At 48.3% G+C, this 24,580-nt stretch overlaps 1 protein-coding gene across 1 annotated transcript in view; it reads right to left on the minus strand.

Annotated features, from left to right (window-relative positions):
• The window catches only part of MICAL2 (microtubule associated monooxygenase, calponin and LIM domain containing 2), a 227,099-nt gene that overhangs the window by 32,608 nt on the left and 169,911 nt on the right, over positions 1-24,580 (minus strand). The window contains exons 24-26 of the mRNA XM_075546057.1: positions 18,138-18,286; positions 15,308-16,625; positions 912-1,027 (exon numbers count right to left, since the gene is read on the minus strand). Coding sequence (XP_075402172.1) covers positions 912-1,027; positions 15,308-16,625; positions 18,138-18,286 — 1,583 coding nt within the window. The remainder of the gene's footprint in view (positions 1-911; positions 1,028-15,307; positions 16,626-18,137; positions 18,287-24,580) is intronic.

Genomic DNA, 24,580 nt, shown 5'->3' on the forward strand with positions numbered 1-24,580 from the left:
CCAATAAACCCTGCCAGCACTGTGCAGCCAGGAAAAGACAGTCATTCACCCCTCCGTCCCAGGAGAGAAAAAAATTGGGGGAGGGGGATGTCTCCAAGGGTGTGTCACCCAGACACCTTTACAAACATGTCATGATGTTGGGGCTGCAAACCACAAGGTATGCAGTACCCGAACCACCAGTTTCTCTGATGGAGAAAGAGGAGGAGTCCCACTCTCTGAGAGTGAGTCTCAGACACCCCCAGGAGTAGTTCTATCCTGCCCTATAGGGTCGCTATAAATCGGAATCGACTCGGTGGCAATGAGTTCACCATTTTTGTTTGTTTGTTTAGTTCATAGATATGAGAGTTGTGGACAGTGTTTTCCAGAAAGATGAACGTCCACTCAGCAAAGAAGAGAGCCGTGGCTCTCTTGGCCAGGGACGTCCCCACGGTAATGACCCTCCAACTTTCCATGGCTAAATGCACCAGCATGGCTCATTTCACATTACTGATGAGAACAAACATAACATTTTCCATGCAATCTGCCTCTTGTGCTTTAACTGAAGCTGCGCTTTCCCCGGGGAACCTGCATCTGTTTGTTCACACTTTTTGATGGGTTCCTTATTGGACTCCACAGTAAACCTAATGGTCGCAGTCACCAAATGGTTTCAAAGGATTATGACCGACTTTGTTGGTTGTTTTCCTTCCCACTCTCGAGTCTCTGAGAAAGGCAAGCCTCTAAGAGCTAAAAGGGGGCAAAAGATAGTTCATGGGTGTTCCCGGTAACAAGGAAGGCTGCTGTCAGATGGAATGAAACGTGACTTCGCACCCCCCTATGAAGGCACCACAGCTGGGGTCCACGCTGGATCTGAAACCTGGATGGTAAATGGCCCCTGGAAGCCAAGGGCCACTTTCTTTGCCAGGTGTTGTTACCTTTGATGGCAAGGCAGGCTGGGGATCGAATTCTTCATCCGCAGAGGAGGAGGAGGTGGAGGAGAGGGAGGAGGCACGCTCTGTGGCCTGTGCTTGAATGGAGATGTGGTTGGGCCCTGAAATGGGAACATAAAAACTTGCTCAACGGCTAGATACGGTCTCTGCTTTGTAAACCAGGACTCCCTCTCCTTCCCCCTTCAGCCCCCACCCTCTTCCTCGCTGCCCGCCCGCACTGCACCTGCCGAGAGCATGAGAAGGGTACCTAAGGGCAACTGGAAATTTGGCTCTTCACATTAATTACATTTCTGGGTTCTTGCCAAGAGCTTTGCAGCCTTCTTTTCATATTTAAAAAAACCCCAACAAAACCCAACAGCAGCAGCAAAAAACCCAAGGTATTATGCAGAAATCAATTAATTCTTTAAACACCATTTATATGGCGGGTTGCTTAGAATACATTCAGAGATGAAATCTATTATTGAGATGCATGTCTGAAGTTAGCTGAGTTACCTAAATGCTTGTGTAAGGTTCACTCTGCAGAGTAATTGAATGCGGGGGGTGGGGTGGGGAGTCGGAGCCAGCTCTTAAACAAATCGCCCTTCTGCGGCTCACAGCATCTGGCCCCCATTTTTACTACATGACATCTGCTCAGTGTAAAAGAGCTGGCGTCAGAATGTCTGGTCATAGGGGGAAAAAAATCCCAAATGTAATCAGAAGCAAAAGGACTTTAAGCCTCAGGTTTTATCACATCGTCTCATGCAACATAAATATTTCATTAATTATGGCTAAACAAATGCCACTTTTATTTTCCCAACTTGCAGATATTATCACATCATCGAAGTGATGATTCCAATGCCAGGAACGGCCGTTGAAGATAGGGGTGGCTCTACAATGCAGAGCCCATGGGAGAGCTGGTGCCCAGGGGAAATGCCAGCCTCAGATTGGGGGGCTGTCCGGCAAGCACGGTGCCATGTCAAGCAGAATCTCTCTGTGAACTGGTTGGGGACCATGAGTGATAAGGTCTTCCAGGGACCACAGGACGCTCGTATTTGTCTCAGCAAGAACATCTGCCCCTACACATCCACCTGATGCAGCGTTAATGATTAGCCCACGGGATTAACCCACTCTGGACTCTAGCACAAAAGGCTAGGTCTCCAGGATGGGGAATTTAGCCATTCTTTCTCGAAGGCAGCTTCTATCTGAGTGGAAACATGGGTTGGCGGGTGCCGGGGGAAGCAGACAGCTCTACCATTCTCTCCAGCCGGTTTTTTCCCTTCCTGTATTTTCCAACTACTTACCCAAGTGGGAGAGGCCAGGTTTAAAAACAGAACAAAACAAAACAAAAAACCCCAAATAGTAATCTGGCCCTCCAGGAGCACACTTACATATGCTGTTTTCAAAGCAAAATAATGCCTGACATGTATATAACACCACAGCCTTTCTAGGGAGGACACCGATTCCCACTTGAACTCGCAGGCTGGGAAAGCTCAGGTAGAGACAGAGTCAGAGAGCAGTGGAATAACGGGAGGGGATCTAGTTGGCTGGAACCCATAGTGCTTTGCAGGTCCAGGTGCTCAATTACCTCTCAGTAGTTTGCCATCAAGAGCCCCCTGGGTTAACTGGTGCATGCAGTTTGTATGCTCAGCTGCTAATCGACAGGCTGGAAGTGCCAGGCCATCAAGAGCAGCGGTTCTCAACCTGTGGGTCGCGACCCCTTTTGGGGGGGGTTGTCAAATGACTCTTTCACAGGGGTAGCTGGATTTATAATGGTAGCAAAATGACAGTGATGAAGTAGCAATGAAAATAACTTTATGGTTTGGGGATCACCACCACATGAACTGTACTAAAGGGTCAGGGCATTAAGAAGGTTGAGAACCACTGATCTAGAGATTCCTTGGGCAAAAAAGGCCTGGCAGCCTACTTCTCGCAAAAGCAACCCTCTGGTGATCCACTCCCCCCAGATGGAAGAACTGTTGAGCACAGTCCCGCTCCAACCTGTAAGCGCTCCAACGGCCACTGGGAAAACCTAGCCACTGAGTGCTCGCTTGTTAACCAAATGCACTTAATTTAATGATTCTAATTGTGCGATTGTTGATTGGATGATAAAGGAGCTCACTTTACCTTCCTGGGTTCCTGGGGATCATGGTTTCTAACTTGCAGAACTACTCACGAAGGGACGTGTGATGTCGGCAAGCGCTGAGCACAGTACCTGGTAGATGGTGCCGTTTTTCATCACCATCCTCATTGGCCCAAAGGAATAATACTGCAGCTTTTGGCCTCCGAGTTACTAGAAAATTTCATAATCAACCTCCATTTAATAGACTTAGTATACTCATCTAACACTGGTACTTTCCTTAATGAGCTCATAAACAAATCTTATGTTTATATTGAGTTTCACGCAAAAGAATGTATTTCTTAAATTGGATGCAGGAAAGAAGTGAACCAATTGCCTCTAAGTCCCTCCCTCTCCACCTTACCCCTCACGCCACCGTGAGCCTCAGTCCCCGTTTCCTTTGCAAGATTGAAAATGAAGAGACATAAAAACACAACTATGCAGCGTTTTCCCACTCTGGCCATGCCTGGAAGACTGATACTAGAATTTGTCTCTCCAAGCAAAGAACGAGAAATCTGGACAAAAGATATGCAGCAGCTGGTCCGAACATCGGACAGCAGACGGTGCCGAGCTCTGATGAAGAAAACAAGGGAGCATATGAGGTGAGCATCCCAGACAGCCTAGCTTCCTGCCCAGAGGCACTCTGAAGACCACAGTGCAGGGAGGACTAACTCAATTACAGCACAGCAGATTCACTGGCTCGAGAAGATAGAAATCAGAGTTTGGGAAGGCAGCTGGGAGTTGTGTGGCAGGGTCAAGAAGAGGAAGAAGCTATGCAGAAAAATAATCTCAAAATATGTATCTCTGAGTGCCCTTGAGCCTATTTCTTAATGGTAAGCTATACCTCCATAGAGTGTAAATCCATGCTACAGACTCCAGCTCATACAGGGCTTGGAGCGACTGAAGTTTCACTCAGTCAGTATAAAGCACAAAGGCATTAGGAGAGACCATAGAAATGTCACACTTCACTAGTAAGGATAAATTGACTCTCGAGTACAGGACATGCTAGACTTACCTGAACAAAGCTTAAAAGACAGACTTGAAATGAATGAACTAGTCTGCAGTTTACTTTCCTCATAGCCAACCATTCTTTGCCACCTTATGAAACATATTGAAATGAAGAAACAAAGTCTAGATGCTCTCTAAGATGTAATGTTCAGAAGTATAGCAGTCAGTAAACAACTAATAACAGGCTTTAACTTTCACCCCCCCCCAAAAAAAAAGAGTAGGGTAAAGAACCTGGTAATAAAGAGAAAAACCAGTCAATAGAAACAGTCCTAGAAACTGAAAACCCAGAAATAAAATCATCAGCATACAGACAACTGATCTTTGATAAGGGCCCAAAATATACCCAATGGGAAGTAGATGCCCTCTTTAACAAGTGGTGCTGGGAAAAAAATGGATATCTACCTGCAGAAAAATGAAGCAAGACCCTTATCTCACTCTATGCACAAGAATAAACTCAAGGTGGATCACAGACCTTGAAGTTAAACCCCAAACTATTAGGGCCATCAATGAGGGAATTGGGACCAACTTGAGAACTTTGGCACAGGGAATACACAGGCTATCAGAAATAGGGAAGGACACATTCACAGAGGAGGCATAACTTGACAAATGGGATATACTGAAGATAAAACATCTGTGTACATTGAAAGAATTCACCAAGAGAGTAATAAGAGAGTCTACATACTGGGAAAACATCTTTAGCAATGACACATCAGACAAAGGCCTTATTACTAAAATCTACAATACTCTGCTAGCTTCCAAAAAGAAAAAAAACTAATTGCCCACTGAGGAGATAGGCAAAGGACCTGAACAGAAATTTCACAGATGCAGAAATCAGAATGGCTAATAAACATATGCGAAAATGTTCCCAATCTTTAGCCATAAGACAAATGCAAATTAAAACAACAACGAAGGTACCACCTAACACCCTCAAAGGTAGCCCAATTCAAAAAATCAGAAAGCAACAAGTGTTGGAGGGGCTGTGGGGAGACAGGAACTCTCATCTACTGTTGGTGGACCTGTAGGTATAGACAGCCACTATGGAAATCGATCTGGCGATATCTAAAGTAGATAGAAAATGAGTTATCATACGACCCAGCAATCCCACTACTGGGCATATATTCAGAAGAGGCAAGAAACAAACCACGGCCAGACATCTGTGCGCCAATGTTCATTGTGGCACAGTTCACAATTGCAAGGAGTTGGACACAACCCAAATTTCTATCAACTGATGAGTGAATTAAAAAACTGTTGTACATACATAAAATGGAGTACTACGCATCACTAAAAAGCAGTGATGGATGTATGAAGCACATCACTGCATGGGAAGAACTGGAGTAAATCATGCTAAGTGAAGTAAGCCAAGCACAAAAGGAGAAGCACAACATGAAGTAAACTTAAAAAAAAATGCAAAAGGGGCATAGGGAAAAAGCTACTGTATACAAACTTTCCTGGGGTGAGGACCAGGTAATGTGGCAGGGGCCAGACCAAATCCAGGGATACATATGGTAGCCAACTAAAAAGGAGGGGGTAAGGAAAAAAGAAATAAAAAAGAAATGGGTAGCAGGAGCACAGGGCACTAACCCACCCAAAGGGAGGGTATTGTTTATATCTCCACCGGGAAAGAAGGACCAGACTTTAACCCAGCGCTCCAAGATGTGAATGCAACATGCTGGCATGAAGCTGGGAACCAGTGGAGAGGTCCGAGGGACCGGCCCCAATCCCAACTATGTGGACACCTACCCCTCCCTCGAGAAGAATTTACTTCAGAGGACAGCACTGAATCTGTACCTCTGGGAGAGGGACATGTTTGATTAGAGCAGACAGGAGCAAATGAGGGGGGAGGAAGAGAGAGTGGAGCACATCCTGGCCCACCAAGCCTTGACGAAGAGATTCCCTCTCAGAGCAGCCAATCCACAGAGAAGACCATATGGCTGGCCCCACTATGAGACATGATATCTCTCACTGACCCATAGGCCTACAGGGGACAACACTGGAGACACAGGGTGGGAATTCCACCTGATCTGATCCCACCACACCGAGGCAAAACTCTAAGGGTGTGGAACAGACAGCAAGGGGAACAGAGAAACAAAGTTCTCAGGGAATACCAAAAATAGACTTTGGGGCCAGGGATTAGTGCCCCATAAGACTTGACTGGAAAACACTCCTAAAGGCCAACAAACAGTCCTTGAACTTACTATAAGCTTTTATTTCTTGTTGTTGTGTTGTTGTTTTTTTTTGTCATTGGTTTGTTGTTGTTTTGCTTTATTTTGTTGCTTGGTTTTGCTGTCTTGTTTTTGTGCATGTTCTTATCTCCACAGGTCTGTCTAAGTAAGATAGACTGGATGAATAATCTGGAGGAGAAAACATCGGGACTGACAGTTCTGGGGGGACATGGGTGAGGGGGAGGTGGGTGGAAAGGAAGTGTTGTCAACAAACCCAGGGACAAGGGAACAACAAGTGATCCAAATCAGTAGTGAGGAGGGTGTAGGAGGCCTGGTAGGGCGTGACCAAGGGTAATGTAACCGAGAGGAATTACTGAAACCCAAATGAAAGCTGAACATGATAGTGGGACAAGAGAAAAGTAAAAGGAAATAGAGGAAAGAGCTAGGAGACAAAGGGCATTTACAGAGGTCTAAATAAAGGCATATACATATGTAAATATATTTATATATGAGGATGTGAAAATAGATCTATGTGCATATATGTATAGGTTTAGTATTAAAGTAGCAGATGGACATTGCTCCACTTAAGTACTCCCTCAATGCAAGAACACTTTGTTCTAGTAAACTGGCATTTCATGATGCTCACCTTCCTGACACAATGGCAGAAGACAAAGCGGGTGCATAAGCAAATGTGGGGAAGAAAGCTTGTGGTGCCTGGCTATCAGAAGATATAGCATCTGGAGTCTTAAAGGCTTGAAGGTAAACTAGCGGCCATCTAGCTCAGAAGCAACAAAGCCCACATGGAAGAAGCACACCAGCCTGTGTGGTCATGAGGTGTCAAAGAGATCAGGTATCAGGCATCAAAGAGTAATGAGGGGGAGTGTGGAGTGGAGACCCAAAGCCCATTTGTAGGCAATTGGACATCCCCTTACAGAAGGGTCGCAGGGAGAAGAAGAGCCAGTCAGGGTGCAGTGTAGCAATGATGAAACATACAACTTTCCTCTATTTCCTATATGCTTCCTTCCCCCACCCCCACCCCCACCCCTCTCCACTGTCATAGTTCCAATTCTGCCTTACAAATCTGGCTAGACCAGAGCATGTACACTGGTACAGAGAGGAACTAGAAACATAGGGAATCTAGGACAGATGATCCCTTCAGGACCAGTGCCAAGAGTGGTGATACTGGGAGGGTGGAGGGAAGGGGGAACCAATGACAGGGATCTACATATAACCTCCTCCCTTGGGGACAGACAACAGAAAAGTGGGTGAAGGGAGATGTTGGACAGTGCAAGATATGACAAAATAATAATTCATATATTATCAAGGGTTCATGAGGGAATGGGGAGCTGATGCCAGAGGCTTAAGTGGAGAGCAGAGGTTTTGAGAATGATGAGGGCAATGAATGTACTAATGTGCTTTATACAATTGATGTATAAGAGTTGTATGAGCCCCTAATAAAATTATTTAAAAAAAAACATACCTAGAAATGACAGAAACAGTAGGATCAGCACATAAAGATTTAAAAGTAACTCTTCTACATATATTCAAGGATATAAAATATTAACATAAGTACATTAGTAGAAGATATAAAAAAGAAATAAATGTAATTTTTAAAGGTAAAAAATACAAACTCTGAAATGAAAATTATACTGGATTAACTTCAGAAGATTAAGCATTGAAAAGGAGAAAAAAAATCAATGCTATTGAAGAACAGAAATATAAACTACTCAAAATGAATTTCAGAAAGGAAAAAAAAATGAACACAGCTTCTACCAGGGAACAAATAGGTCTAAGGGGTTCAACCCAATCTCAACAATGTGGGCCTGCCCCACCCCCAGAAGAATGCACTTCAGAAGACAGCACTGAAGCACAACTTGGGGAGAGGGGCACATCTGATTAGAGCACACGGGAGAGACAAAGTGGGGTAGAGAGTGAGGGGAACAAATCCTGGCCCACCAAGCCTCGAGGATGATATTCCTGCTCAGAGCAAACAATGCACAGAGAGGACTATAGGACTGGGCCCATCATGAGACACAACTTGCCTCACTGAACCATAGCACTAGAGGAGACAACACCGGAGGCACAGTTCGGGAATTGTGGCCAATCTGACCCCATCACACTGGGGCAAAACACCAAGAGCATGTAACAGAGCAGTAAGGGGAGCAAAGCAATGAAATCCCCAGGGAATACAAAAGTAGACTTTGGAGGTAGAGTGTGGCACCCCATCAGACTCGATTGGAGAACACTCCTAAAGGTCAACAAACAGGCTTGGAACTACTTATAGACTTTTCCTTTTTTGTCATTGGCTCTCTATTTGTTGTTAATTTGATTTTGTTTTTTGTTGTTGTTATTGTTTTGTTGGTTTAGTCTTCCTTTGTTTTGTTTGGCTTTGCACGTATTAATGTCTCTGCATGTCTATCTAGATAAGATAGGTAGGATAAACAATTTGGAGATGAAAACAATGGAACCGACAGTTCTGGGGGGGTTGTGAGAGAAGGGGGGTTGGGAAAAAGGGTGGGGGGCAACCAACCCAGGGACAAGGGAACAACAAGTGAACTAAAATCAATGGAGTAAAGGGTGTAGGATGCCTAGTGGGGCTTAATTAAGGGCAATATAACAGCAAAGAATTACTAAACCCAAATGAAAGCAAACATGATGGTGGGACAAGAGGAAAGTAAAAGGAAATAGAGGAAAGAACCAGGAGGCAAAGGACATTTATAAAGATCTGAATACAGACATGTACATATGTAAATATATTTATATATAATGAGAGGGGTATACAACTACTCATATCTATATATTAAGAATTAAGGTTGCAGATGGACATTGGGCCTCGACTTAAGTACTCCCTCAACACAAGAACACTTTGTTCTAACAATCTGGCACTCTGTCATGCTCACCTTCCTGACACGATCGCTGAAGACAAAATGGGTGCATAAGCAAATGTGGTGAAGAAAGCTCATGGTGCCCGGCTACCAAAATATATAGCATCTGGTATCTTAAAGGCGTGATGATAAATAAGTGGCCATCTAGCTGAGAAACAACAAAGCCTACATGGAAGAAGCCTGTGTGATTACAAGGTATCAATGGGATAAAGTATCAGTCATCTAAGACCAAGAACAAAATCATAACAACATGAATGGGGAGGGGGGAATGAGGAGTGGAGACCCAAAGTCCATCTGTAGACAAATGGACATCCCCTCACAGAAGGGTCCCAAAGAAGAGATGATCTAGTCAGGGTGCAGTATAGCACTGACGCAACATACAAGGTTCCTCTATGTTTTTAATACTTCCCCCCCTCCACTATGATGACCTCAATTCTGCCTTAAAAATCAGATTAGACCAGAACATGCACACTGCTACAGATAGGAGCCCGAAACACAGGGAATCCAGGATAGATAAACCCCTCAGGGTGAACAATGAGAATAGAGATACCAGGAGGATTAGGGGAAGGTGGGGGGAGAAAAGGGGAATCAATCACAAGAATCAATCTAGAACCTCCTTCTAGGGGGAAAAACAACAGAAAAGTGGGTGAAGGGTGACAGAGGATGATAGTACATATGAAAATAATAATCTATAACTTATCAAAGGTTGATGAGGGAGGGAGAGTGGGGAGGGAGGGGTGAAATGAGGAGCTGTTACTAAGGGCTCAAGTAGAAAGAAAATTCTTTGAAAATGATGATGGCACCATATGTATAAATGTGCTTGGATAAATGGATCAATGTATGGATTGTGATAAGAGATGTAAGAGCCCCCAATAAAAGTATTTAATAATAAAAAGTTAACACAGCCTTAATAACCTGTGAAACATTATCAATTGGCCTAAAATTTGGTAATTGGAGGACCAGAAAGGGACAAGAGAAGAGAAAAATAGTTGAAGTAACAGTTGCTGACAACTACCCAATTTTAATGTAATGATATAAACATAGATCCAAAACGCTTAACAAACCATAAGCAGGATAAATACAAATCAAACCACAGGAATATTAATGATAATCAATTGTTGAAAACCAGAGATCAAGAAAGAACATTAAAGTCAGGTAAAGAAAAATGCTATATCACATTGGGGAGATAGTAAATAGATTTATAAAATATTTTAATAACCTTACACATGACTTCTGATTTATAAGCAAAAATAACTCAATAGCAATTGTTAGGGCAGAGATATCTGAGAACAAATTTTTGGCTTTACTATTTACTTGCTAATGATATTAAAGTTATTTTAATCTTTCTGAGTCTCAACTTCCCCATTTCTAGATCAAGACTAATACTTCTCACAATGAATGTGAGATTAAATGTATACAATCTGAGGGCTCAGAATTTGCCACATAGCAGTGGTCACTGGCAAATATTTTCTTTGCTTCTAGCTATAATGGAAAAACATTATATGATCTTGCTGATATGAAATAGAATAGGAAAATGCAGACAGAGAAAAGTTTGTTTCCAGGAACTGGGAGAAGAAATGAGAGGTATTGCCTAAGGGGCACTGAGTGTCTGTTTGGGGTGATGAAACAAAAATGCCTGTGGTGATTGTGGCATTCTTATTTAACATGGTAACACAATTAAAATAACTGACTTGTATACTTCAGATGGCGGTTTTTGTTAAATATATTTTCACATCTGTGGCTAAATTGAGGCCAGGGGTCTACTCTGGATCAGGCTGTCAATTGCTCATATGTAAGTTCAGGTTGAAACTGAAGAAAATGAACATAAGTCCATGAGAACCAAAATATAACTTGTAGTCTATCCCACCTGAATTTCAAGACCATCTCCAGAGCAGATTTGACCCATTGACCATTAGTGACAGAGGACCCGAAGAGAGATGGGAAGAAATGAAGAATGTTTACCATGAAGAAAGGACATGGTCATTAAAGACAGGAAGGAAAGAAAAGATCTAACTAGGTGACAGAAGAGACTCTGAAACTTGCTCTTAATTGTCGAGTTGCTAAGGCCAATGGAAAAATGATGAAATTAAAATGCTGAACAGAACATTGCCAAGGTGGCTTGAGAACACAGTATTACAAGGAAAGATGCTAGATGTTAGAAAATCAAAATGGAAGAGCTTGCTCAGCACATCTTAAACTGAAAGAACTCAAGAGAAAACTCCAGCCTCAAGTTGAAATATTGAACGAGTCTATGGACAAAATATCGAATGATGCAGGAAGTACAAACTGAAGGTGGCAATAAATACACAGAATCATTGTACCAAAAAGAATTAGTTGACATCCAACCATTTCAAGGGGTAGCAAATGATCATGAACCATGGCATGAAGGAAGAAGTCCAAGCTTCATTGAAGGTATTAGCCGAAAACCAGGCTCCGGGGATTGATGGCATGCCAACTGAAATGTTTCCACAAGCTGATGAAGCACTGGAAGCACTCACTCGTCTCTGCCAGGAAATTTGGAAGACGTCTTGGCCAACTGACTGGAAGAGATCCATATTTGTACCTGTTCCACAGGAGGGCGGCCCAACAGAACGTGCAAATTAAAACTGATATCACATGCAAGAAAAATTGTGCTAAAGATCATCCAACAATGGTTACAGCAGGACATTGACAGGGAGCTGTCAGAAATTCCGGTTGGATTCAGAAAAGGATGTGGAACAAGGGATAACATTGCTAACGCCAGATGGATCTCGGCTGAACGCCGAGAATACCAGAACGATGTTTACTTGTGGTAAACATGTATTGATTATGCAAAGGCATTCGACCGTGTGAATCATAGCAGGCAATGGACATCCTTGAGAAGAGCCGGAATTCCAGAACACCTCCTTGTGTTCTTGCGGAACCTATACAAGATCAAGAGGCAGTTGTGCGACTAGAAAGAAGAAGTGGGTACCACATGGTTTAAGATCGGGACAGGTGTATACCAGGGTTGTATCCTCTCACCATACTTATTCAATCCATACACTGTAGACTGAGCAAATCATCAGAGAAGCGAGATGGGAGGAAGGCTTATTACTAACCTGTGAAATACAGATGACACACCCTTTGCTTGATGAAAGTAAAGAGCTTGAAGCACTTGCTGATGAAGATCAAAGATTGCAGCCTTCAATATGGATTTCAACTTAATGTAGAGACCAAATCTCTCACAGGTAACCTCAATAGGTAACATCATGATAAATGGAAAGAAGATTGCAATTGTGGAAAACGTCATCCTGCTTAGATTCACAATCAATGCTCATGGAAGCAGCCATCGAGAGACCAAGCGACCCACTGCATTGGGTAAATCTGCTGCACAAGACCTCTCTTCAGATGCTGGAAAGGATGTTACTTTGGCGGGGGGGTGCCTCATGCACGTGAAAGTCGGACATTGAATAAGGAAGACCATAGAAGAATCGGTGCAGTTGAACCATGGTGCTGGTGAAGAGTATTGAGTACCATGCACTGAACGAATCAATCTGTCTTCGAAGAAGTATAGAAAGATCCCTAGGAGCAAGGCTGCGAGATTTTCGTCTCAAGGATTTCAGACATGTATGTTGTCAGGGGAGATGGATACCCGGAGAAGAACATCATGACTGGTAAAGTGGAGGGGCAGCGAAGGAAAGGAAGGCCCTCAGCAAGATGGACTGACAGAGTGGCTACAATCATGGGCTTGTACCTAACAACAACTTGAGAATGGCGCCCAACTGGGCAGTGCTTTGTTCTGTTGTACATAGGGCCACTATGGGTCGGAACTGCCTCGATTGGATTATACTTAACAACAACAATAACAAACCAACAGCAACATCTTCATATCACAATAAAAGTTTTAAAGGTGAGAGACCGCGGGGGCATCACAGAAGGGTTTCCTGCTGTAAGTAAGCACAGGTTTCAGTCCATTCCCTCAATGGCCTGACAAGGCTTTAGCCGGAGTGATGTATTTTCCTCGCCCCCAAATCTAAGGCCTTTGCTTGGCATCCATAGGAATGGGATGTGGAAAATGAAAAAGGCTACAAATCTGTGGGCAGGGAAAGCAATATCACTTGCAATGACATAGAAATATCAAATGCTTAGAAATAGAGCTTTTCCATTTGTCAGCCACTGAGATCCCCTTGCAGAGGAGTCTAGGGGAGGAGATGAGTCAGTCAGGGTGCGATGTAGCACCAATGAAGAATACAGCTTTCCTCCAGTTCCTAAATGCTTCCTCCCCCACCCCACTATCATGATCCACATTTTCCCTTGCAAGTCTGGCTAGACCAGAGGAAGTACACTGGTGCAGATAGGAGCTGGAGGCACAGGGAATCCAGGGCGGATGATATCTTCAGGACCAGGGGTGTGACTAGCGATACTAGGAGGATAGAGGGAGAGTGGGTTGCAAAGAGGGAACCGATTACAAGGATCTACATGTGACCTCTTCCCTGGGGATGGACAACAGAAAATGGGGGTGAAGGGAGATGTCGGACAGGGCAAGATATGACAAGATAATAATTTATAAATTATTAAGGGCTCATGGGGGGAGCGGGGAGGGAAGGGGAAAAAAGAGGACCTGATGCAAAGGCTTAAGTGGAGAGCAAATGCTGTGAAAATGATGAGAGCAAAGAATGTACAGATGTGCTTTACACAATTGATGTACATATGGATTGTGATAAGAGTTGTATGCGCCCCTAATAAAATGTTTAAAAAGAAAAAAGAAATAGGGCTTTTCAATTAAGGGACTGTCTTATGCTAGGACATAGTAGCATTAGCTCGTTAAGACAGTGGATGGCTTCAACAGACAGAATGTGGGAGGCTAGAGTGCTGGCTCTCGGGGAAGGCTTTCTTTCTGCCTCTTGATTCCAGGAGGGCCTAGCTCAGGGACCCTGGGTCCAAAGGACATGTTCTGCTCCAGGCTCTAATTTTTTTAAATAGTTTTATTAGGGGCTCATACAACTCTTATCACAGTCCATACATATATCAATTGTGCAAAGCACATCTGAACATTCATTGCCCTCATCCGCTCTCCACCCAAGCCCCTGGCATCAGCTCATTTTTCCCCTCCCTCCCGGTTCCCCCCTCCATCATAACCCTTGATAATTTACAAATTATTATTTTGTCATATCTTGCCCTGTCTGACATCTCCCTTCACCCACTTTTCTGTTGTCCATCCTCCAGGGAGGAGGTCACATGTAGATACTTGTAATTGGTTCTCCCTTTCCAACCCACCCACCTCCCTCCACCCCCCCGGTACAGCCACTCTCCCCACTGGTCCTGAAGGGATCATCTGTCCTGGATTCCCTGTGTTTCTGGTTCCTATCTGTACCAGTGTACATGCTCTGGTCTAGCCAGGTTTGTAAGGTAGAATTGGGATCATGATAGTGGTGGGGGGGGGGTGGGAAGCATTTAGGACTGAGAGGAAAGTTGTATGTTTCATCGTTGCTACATCTTGGGGAGGAGATGAGCCGGTCAGACACTTCTTTTTTTGTGGTAGTAGATCTTTGTATCTCTCCTTTGATGGTCATGCGGGGTGAAAGAGGATGCAGGCGGGCCCAGGGAAACCCCCCTTGCATTGGATTAAGGCTGTAACCTGATGACAGGCGTTGCCTCCTACCCATAAACCCCGGTATTAGATCAGGGCTGATCACCTCAGATCATTCCATGGGGGGTGATCATATAACTGCCAAATCAAATCATTACAAAACTTCCCAATCTCTGAGAACCACAGCCCTGTCAAGCTGACACAGTTTGGGGTGGACGTGGGATATAATTCACTCTGGAACAGATACCCAAGAAGATAAATCATGTTTTACTTGAAATAAAAATGTGGGACCGGACCCTGGTGACACAGTGTTGATGAGCGGGCTGCTGATCACAAGGTCAGCAGTTTGAAACCACCAGCCACTCCGAGGGAAGAAAAATGAAGCTTTCTACTCCCATAAAGGGTCAGTCTCAGAAACCCACAGGGGCAGTTCTACCCCGTCCTCCAGGGTCACTGTGAGTCGACATCGGCTTGATGGCGGTGGGAAATGTGGGGCCCTATTTTAAAACAATCAAACAGGCGTAGGCAACCAAAAGGAAATTGTCTTAAGTGTTGAACTAAATGGTGTGTAAGGCTAGCAATAGGTAAAATACAGTGGGAAATGGCTGCTTCTGAATCTGTCGATAATAACACACTGCCCACTAGGAATTGTCGACTTTTATTAGGAAAGAGCCACTTACCTGAGTCTCCTGCAGAAGGAGGCTGGCCCGTCTTCCCCAGGGACGTCTGACTGAGAGGCTGCCCCACAACCTCCAGAGGGTGGGCTTGGTCTGTGGGCACTGTCTTGTCCTTAGGGCTGCTAAAGAGGTCTCGAAAGTCCATTCTTTGTCTGGATTCTTGCAGGAAATTCTCCAAAGGTCCGTCCTTGAGTCTCAGGGAGGAAAAGAGGGAGAGTCTTCTGTTAGGTGCCCTGGAAGCGTCTGGCGAGGTCTCCTGCAAGCTCACTTTCTCCAGGAGCGTGGGGACATCTTCCATCTTGCTGCACGGTGAGTAAACAGTGGGGACCTTGGATGGACGGTTGGGCAAGCTGTGGGTGCGCAGGATAGGGCCAGGAGGGCTTGGATCGGAGGGCCGGGCAGCCCGGGCCGCAGGGGTTCCCAGGGACAAGAAGGAGGAGGCCTTACTCGCTGTGTCTCTCCCTTGGGACTGCTGGTACCAGTTTTTATTGGAAATGGTTTTCCGCAGGCTCTGTGAGCGAGCACAAGGGGGAGGCTGGCCGGAGGGCAGAGTCTTCGATTTCGACTTGGCCCAGATCTTCTTCCCACCTTCGGAGTTGGGGAACAGGGGCTCCAGGGACCTTCGGATGGCATTTGCAATGAGGCGCAGAGGGGACTTTGGGGGGCCTGGGCTTCGCTCTTCCGGGAGAGCCTGTTCAGCCGGGGTGCCCACTTTCTCCTCGGTGTGTCTATGGGATGGCAGTGTCTCTCTAGTTGCCTGAGGAAGAGTCAAGGGACGGACTGGTTTCAGGACACGGCCTCCTTTCCAACACTCCGGACTTCTCTGGGAAGGCTGCTCCCCAGGGTCAGGCCGCAAGTTCGCTGGGATGGCACCATTCCAATCCAGCAGCTTGCTCTTCTGCTCAGGGGTGAGGGTGAGCTTTTTCAAGCCTGACTTCTTCTCCTCTGCCATCTCCGGCCCTCCCTCTCCCCTCCTGGGTCCAGTACTCCTTTCTCCCGTGTCCTCTGCAGTCTCGAGAGAGAGCGGTCTGTCTGCCCAACACCTGTCCTTTTCCCCATGGGGGTGCAGACCTCTGTGGATGCTTCTTGTGTTCCCAGCGGTCGCCTGTACTTCCTGACACCCAGCAGAGCCCATCTCCTCTGGGTTCCGTGGCCTGAGGCTCGGGAGGCCATCATGCCCAGGACTCACCAGGCAGTATTCTGCCCGCTCCAGGACTTCATGATGAGGCAGGTAGAGGGGGATCTCCTTGGGTGGTTCTGGGGTGCTCGTTTGCCCCGGAAAGTTTGGGCTGGAGGTCCTGACTTCCTGACTTTGAGAGACCTGTAAGGGGAGGTTGCGAGCTGTTAACTCAAGGAGATGGACAACAATAGTGAGGATTTAACAACTCGGGATTTCCAGGAACCCAGGCAGAAGACGAATCTTGAAAATGATGAGGGCAACGAATGTATAAGTGTGCTTTACACAGTTGATGTATATATGGATTGTGATGAGTTGCATGAGCCCCAATAAAATGATTTAATAACAAAAAAACCTCGTGATTATTTTTATGGGGGTGGTGCTGGAGTGGTGGTGGTTTAAATCTCAGTTTGCACCCCCTTCCTCGGCCTTTCCTCGGAAGAAGCCCTTCTTTGGATTTCTGAGAGCCAAACCATTTTCTCTAGGATGATTCCCAAAGGGCCACTTTCTGTTCTAAGGGAATGCCCTGGGATCTGCTTGGGCCAGGACATCATTACGGAGCAAAGGCGTCTCTGAGGCCTGCACTGGGTGGCCCGGAAGGCAGACAGGAAGGCAAAGGGATTGACTCCCTTTTTGAGGCCCTGGGCCAGTGTGGGTCGGGCTGGCCCAGTCTTCATGGCTCCCTAGACACACAGGAGAGGACAACACCCCCACCCCACCCCACCCCCGCAGCTTGTTTAGCCAGGATTCCTACTAATTCCCACACATTCCTCCAATCGCAAAGAAACACAGGCTGCCCTCCCCCTCCCCCGGCCTGGAGACTCGTGGGTTGGAGCCGTGGTTGGTGGAAGGATGGACTTGATGACGTGGCATGGGCCTTGCGCCGTGGAGAAAGCAGGAATCTCCACGGCAAACCGAGAGCTCTGGCGCTCGAAGGGGGGGTGTCACGAGGACCTGACATCTCAAGAACATTCACCTTTTTCTGTGCTGTGAGCTCTACTTCCTAGAGCCTAGGACAGGGGTCCTCAAACTTTTTAAACAGGGGTCCAGTTCACTGTCCCTCAGACCGTGGGAGGGCTGGACTATAGTTTAAAAAAAAAACTATGGACAAATTCCTATGCACACTGCACATATCTTATTTTGAAGTTAAAAGGGCGGTGGGGGGGGGGGAAACACCTGGCGGGGAGGATGAATGTCCTCAGCGGGCCGCAGGTGGCCCGCGGGCCGCAGTTTGAGGACCCCTGGCCTGGAACATAAGGTGTCGGTAATAGGTGCTTCATCTGCACACATCTGAAAGCAGCATCCAGCCTGGTTGTGGTCAAGACGTTATCAAAGGCGCCCTCACGCCGAGCCTGCCAACCTTCCGCTGTGAGCTCCTCACTGCCCTGGGCGAGTTCCTTAAGGATCGTCTATGGCCCAGCACCTCTGCCTCCCACGGTCCAGTTCAGTCTCGGCCAGCGTCACGAGCTCCCAAGCTTTGCTCAGGCCGTGGCCATGCCTTGGGGAGGGACTAAGAAGGAGCAGATGAGCTTTCACAAAAGGCCCAGGTGTCGGAGTCCTGAGCAGAGAGCCCAGCACAGCTGCTCTCTGGCCTGGGCTTTGCCCTCATGATGGCCTAATCCAGACTTCGCCGTGGAAGGTGGGAAGGGCACTTACCGGCGGCAAGAAGGAGCCATGGGGAGCAGGGTCTGGAACGCTGGCTGAAGAAGGTGAAGAGGAGGATGGAGAGGACCACGAAGAAGAAAGAGAAGGAGAGGTTTCCATCGGAGGCAAGCTAGCTCCTTTGTTGTTCACTGGCGTCAAATCTACCGTGGAAAGAACACAGTCCCCGTTACTGAGCCGTTACCACCTTATGGCTTTGGATTTTAAAAAGGGAGATTTCACATGAAGCCTCCAACCTATCCCAGAGGCAGCGGGAGGGACATGGTCAAGCCTGGTTTGGTTCCAGGCGTCCCTGACTTAGGACTTGGTGGTGCAGGCATAAGGCTCACGTGAGCATGATTCTGGGAGATGGAACCAGGGGGTCTCCAGGGTGTTTGTTGGACGTGAACCTCTGCCGCTAATTTTCTGTCAAAGCCCTCCTTGTTTGGGGGCTGGGGAGCACTGCGTTAGCTCAAGGAGACCTCTGAGGTCTCTTCCCACCAGCTGACCAGCCATTAGCAGTGGCCACCGACACGGTAGACATTCACTTGTCCCATGTGTCCCAAGGGGTTCTCCAGCCAAAGAACAGCAGGGAGGAGAAGATGACCGTGAGTGTCAAGCGCCCATGCCTGGCTCTGGACCAAACAGGCTGCAGTGTGCATTCTCAGAGCAGCAGGAGAAAGGAGTGCGCTGGAGCCTGAGGACCAGTCAATTTCCCAGCTGTGGGAAGCTGACATCAAGTAGACTAGTTACAGCAAGATCCCGACAGCTATGGCCCGTGGGAACCGATCAATCATCCAGTTTCTCTCCATGTTTCTCTTCCTCTCCCTCCAGCCCTCCCCCAGCCCCTTTCTTCCCTTCCTGACTCCCTCCTTAGGATGATACCTTTCCATCTGAAATCTCAAAGTCTTTTATCTCTTGATTGGACCATTTCAGAGAATTTGCCCTCCAATGAATTTTTAAAGCGCCAGGAACAATTTTCGATTTGCCAGCATTCCCAGGAGCCACCCCATCACACACCCTGCTCCCTAGAAACTGCCCGAGAACCCTCACTCCAGCCACCCCACTCTCTTGTCAGACTCTGGATCTGCTTCCGGCTGCTCAGCTCATTCCTTCTGACTTCGGGCCTGGGCTCGTGTCTCAGTTCAACACGCTCTGTCTCCCCAAAGCTTTGTTTGCGAGTCACTTCCTCAAGCCAAATCCAAAGCGCATCCCACGAGGCGCTCCGCCCATTTCCACCTGTGTAGGAAGACCACCCAGGGGCACGCTCCATCGTCCGTCCTTGTGCCCCTCACACACAAATGCAGACACGCTCCTCTGAAGATCCCAGTCTTGGGTTCTGGGCTGAGTCCCCTGGGTCCGATACACTGAGGATCTGCACCTTCCTACCAGAAAGTGCTCCTTGAATTCATTCAGGTGGAAACGTCCCTTGGACACCAGGCCCGAGGGCGGGCAGAAGGAGCTGCGGAGGAGAAGGCCAGGGGCTGCGAGGAGCTGAGGTGGGGGTGGCAGCTGCCCTGCCTCCCCATCAGGGGCATACTCATCTCAACGCACAGCGAGACAGTGCCAGCCGAAGTAGGCAGACCGTGTACATCCCTTGCTGCCTTGCTCCCTGGCCTCAGCTTGCCAAATCCCCCCTTCTACTCCCCCTCGCCCCCCAACTCTCCTCGCTCTGGCACCTCCCAGAGCAAGTCTCTTCCCTGGCCTCCAAGCCTCTTCCAGCTCCACAGGCTGCCTCTCCGTCCCCTCTGAGGAGCTTCAGTAAGGTTGACCAGGAGCCCGGGACACCTTCAGAAGCAAGCCTGACAGAAACCCCGTTTTCCTTCCACTGTTCCCTACCCACAGACACAGCTCCCCAGAGCTTCCCTCTCCCAGCCCTGTCCTCACGCACTGTCTCAGAGATAGGGCTTGGGGAGAGCTATGGGAAATGGACGGAACAAATGACCTGCCCGGACCAAATCCCGGACACTCAGGCAGCCACTCAAGCCGTGGCATGGGAAGTGGGAGGAGGCCAGAGCTAGGCCAAGAGCGCCTGGGGAATGTCACCTGCCTGCCACTATCATGTCTGGGTCTCCCCAGGAGCTGGGCAAGCAGAGCCAGAGGCCCCTGGCCCTTGACTCTGACTCTAGTATCTGACCTTGGGCAAGTTACCTAACCCCTCAGTTTCCACATCTGAAAACTGGGGATACTCATGGCGGATTGGGAGAGGCTGGGGGAGTAAAATGAAATAAAAAGAGGGGCCTGGCAGCCTGGAAAACAAAGTCAAGGTCACGTGCCAGCTATAATCTCTCTCCTTCTCTTCCTTCAAGGGGGCCTGGTGGTGCGGTGGTTACTCGTTGGGCTGCCAGCTACAAGGTCAGCGGTTCAAGACCACCAGCTGCTCCGAGGGATAAAGACGGGGGTTCTACTCCCGTAAAGAGTTATAGTCTTGGAAACTCATGGGGGCGGTTCTACCCTGTCCCATAGGGTCTTTATGAGGCGGCGGCGACTCCAGGCAGTGGCTTTTGAGTTTCCTTCCTCCTCCGGGCAGGCTGCGTCCTACAAACAGTTTGTGCTCATTTCCCAACAGAAAGTTTGGTGGCTTGAAGCCACTCAGAGGCACCATGGAAGAAAATCCTGGTGACCCACTGCAGTGAAGGGACAGCAAGAAAACCCTCCAGAGAAGGGCATTTATAGAGGTCCAAATACAGGCATGCACTTATGTAAATATATTTATATATGATGATGGGGAAATAGGTCTATGTGCATACATTTATAAGTTTGGTATTAAGGTAGCAAATGGACATTGGGCCTCCACTCAAGTACTCCCTCAATGCAAGAACACTTTGTTCTATTAAACTGGCATTCTATGATGCTCACCTTCCCAACATGATCGCTGAAGACAAAGCAGGTGCATAAACAAATGTGGTGAAAAATGCTGATGGTGCCCGGGTATCAAAAGATATAGCCTCTGGGGTCTTAAAGGCTTGAAGGTAAACAAGTGGCCATCTAGCTGAGAAGCAACAAAACCCACCAGCCTGTGTGATCATGAGGTGTCAAAGGGATCAGGTATCAAAGAACAAAAAAAATCCTATCATTGTGAATGAGGGGGAGTGTGGAGTGGGGACCCAAAGCCCTTCGGTAGGCAACTGGACAAACCCTTACAGAAGGTCACGGGGAGGAGATGAGCCAGTCAGGGTGCAGTGTAGCAATGAAGAAACATACAACTTTCCTCTAATCTTTAAAAGCTTCCTCCTCCCCACTAACATGATCCCAATTCTACCTTACAAATCCAGCTGGACCAAAGGATGTACACCGGTACAGATAGGAACTGGAAACACAGGGAATCCAGGGCGGATGATCCTTTTAGGACCAGTGGTGAGAGTGGCCATACTGGGAAGATGGAAGTAAGGTGGGGTAGAAAGGGGGAACTGATTACAAGGATCTACATATAACCCCCTCCCTGGGGGACGGACAACAGAAAAGTGGGTAAAGGGCGACATCGGATGGTGCAAGACATGATAAAATAATAATTTATAAATATCAAGGGTTCATGGGGAGTAGGTGGGGAGACAGGGGAAAATGAGGAGCTGATACCAAGGGCTCAAGTAGAAAGCAAATATTTTGAGAATGATGAGGGCAACAAATGTGCTAGACACAATGGATATATGTATGTATGTATACATTGTGATAACAGTTGCATGAGTCCTCAGTCAAATGATTAAAAAGAATAACCTTACGGAGCAGTTCTGCCCAGGCCCACGAGGGGCTGTCCTGAGTCAGAGTGGATTTTGTTCTTTCCTCCCACATGTGAAACGGATACCTGAGAAAGACTTGGGTGGGTGTGGGTGAGGCCCAGGATGTGTCTGATTCTTGGCTTAGGGTCTCCTCCTCCCCCCACTCTGCTCTGCTTTTCTGCTGTCCTCCGCATGGCCCAGCCAGGGCTGCTCTGCCCTCTGCAGAGGCCTGGGCCCAGATGCTGCTGGCTCTTCTGGTCCCATGAGAAAAGGCCATCTGCTGAGTGGACGGGGAGGTAGGGGGTGGTGACTGATGAGAGGCCAGGGCTTGGAGTCCAGCCTGTGTCTCCACTATGGGTCAACTGTGTGCCCCTGGCAGTGGCGGTCTTCCCCTTCCATTCTCGAAGGCATGGGGGGCGGGGGCACATGGTCACCTGGGCAGGGTGCCCAGGGTACTCCTACATTGCACGCCTGGGGGCAGAGGGGGTGGTACCCCTGCTCTGCTCTCCTTGTAAGGGCAGTCTTCCCCACAGGGCTTCCTCCGGAACACATGGAAGCTGATCAACGGCCCTGGTCGTTCTAAGCTCAGGGTTTTCAGGGAAACAGAGTCCAGGGCAGGGTTTCCAGGGACTTGGGTCGTTTGCCTCCTTCAATTCCTTCTCCAAGTGTTGGAGCGCCCTCTAGGGTCAGCAACCTGCTGGAGCCCCATGCTAGGCGTTCCTAGTTGGCAGGGAATGGACTCTCTCCCAATGATCTCAGGAGTATCTGGGAAGAGCTGTGCTTTCAGTGGTTTTCAATGGTGACATTTTGGAAGAAGGTTGCCAGACCTCTCCTCGGAGGTCCCGTGGAGTGGACCCGAATCTCCACTCTGAGCCCGCTAACCACTGTGCCACCCGGGGCCTGCACTAGGCTCTTCAAAGGAATGTCCACCTGAAGCCTTGTGCCCAAAGTGCACTGGGCTCTTGACAGAATGAATCCCAGGAAGTGGGCATGCAGCGAGTGGTCATGAAGGGCAGCGTGGGCACGGGCAGCTGGAGGGAGGGGAAGCACGTGGAGTCCCACGGAGCACCCTGTCCTTTCTCAGGGCCCCTGGAGGGGGTCTCTGCTCCCGCCTCTCAACTGCACAGCAGGGTCTTGAACGGAGGAGACCTGGACCCCTTGAGACTGGCAGCAGGCGAATGTCGCCCCCTCATGGACACCTGCTGCCATAGCACCCACCTGGCCTTGGTCCTCCCCAGCCCCCACCTGGCTTCCCCAGGAAGCGGTGACCCAGGCCGGGGGCAGGAAGGGAGGTGGGGAGTGTGGGGCCGGGGTTCTCTCTTTATGGCTTTGCTTACAGAGGCAGGAAGCCATCAAGCCTATGCCCCCCGGACCAGCTCCTGTGGGCAGAAGCCATTTCCTCTCCATGTCCCCAAGAGTTTGGAGCAGTGGGAGGGTGGAACTGTAGCATTTATGCCCTGCTATTCCAGAAAGCGGGGTGAGGGTAGGGGTGGGGGTGGGGGTGGTGTCAAGGATATCTTGAAGGATGCGCTCTCCAGGCGTGTGGAAGTACAGTCAGCTTCCTGCAGCTTCTCTACTCTGCCGTCACCCCCAAGGAGTCTTGTCAGAGGGCACCATGGCACCCAGCCTCCCCTGAGAATGCGCTGACCTCGCCACCCCCACCTCCCAACCCGCCGCCCTAGCTCGTGACTCACTCCACTGGAATTTTCTTCTCCAGTTGGAATATTTGCTTGGAGTTGGACACTGGAAGCTGTTGGCTCTTCGCAGGGCTGTGGCCAAGACAAAGGCAGGGCGGGTGGAGAGAGGGTAAGAGCCCATTAATGATGGAGCGATGGGCTGTGTGGGAAGGAAACAAGTACATTCTGGGGGGCTTCCTAGGATATTGTTGTTGGTTTCATTTCTTGAGAGGGGCCGTGGAGACCTAAAGTCTACGCGTCTTTAAAAACAAAATCAATCCCTCCCGATTCCTTAGCCCTCACACCTAAAACGCCGTTTGAGTCTTGAAGAAGAAAGAAAACCATGGCAGAAAATGAAAATGGGAACAGATATGGAGCCATTAGGGACAGACATGTTCATTCTGAACAAACAAACAAACAAACGCCGGAGTGTGGAACAGGTATCCTCCTCCCCCGTCTCCTGGACCAAACCCAGCCGTCCACAGATGGTCAGCACCTCCCCTTGCAGCCCACCTCCCTGTCCCCAACGCCACGCGCCTCCATTTCTCCATTCCCACATGACGGACACCGCACTATGGTCTTTCAGAAAATGCCCCAGCTGCCCGCCACCGCCTCCCTTTGGTAGGGAATCACAAATCACAAGCACACACAGAAATGTGTGCGCACACCCGGGCATCTGTGTTTAGTGCTTAGCCTCCCTTCCACATCCTGGATTCAACAGCAGCGTTTCTCCCATGGAAGCCCAGCAGCTGCAGAGAAGGCCACCTTCCGTTGCCTCTCCCCGCTCCCCAGGCCCTTTGGAAACCACTTTCCACAGAGCTTCTAAGAATCCATGGCCAACACGCCCCGTCGTGGTCTCCAACGGACACAGAGTGACAGCACATCACCAGGTCAGCCGCTGGAAGGTGACAGCTGCTCGGTGGAAGAAAGCTGGGCTTGCCTCTGGGAAGTGGGGTGGAGGTGGGGTGGGCAGGGCAAGGGGGCATGCAAGGCAAGGTGTGAGCACCCACCTCGGTGCGGATCCCCAGGTCAGAACCGGGAGGACTTGAACCCACCACCTGCTACC

The sequence above is a fragment of the Tenrec ecaudatus genome, chromosome 4 (assembly GCF_050624435.1).
Source record: "Tenrec ecaudatus isolate mTenEca1 chromosome 4, mTenEca1.hap1, whole genome shotgun sequence".
Classification (NCBI taxonomy): Eukaryota; Metazoa; Chordata; class Mammalia; order Afrosoricida; family Tenrecidae; genus Tenrec; species Tenrec ecaudatus.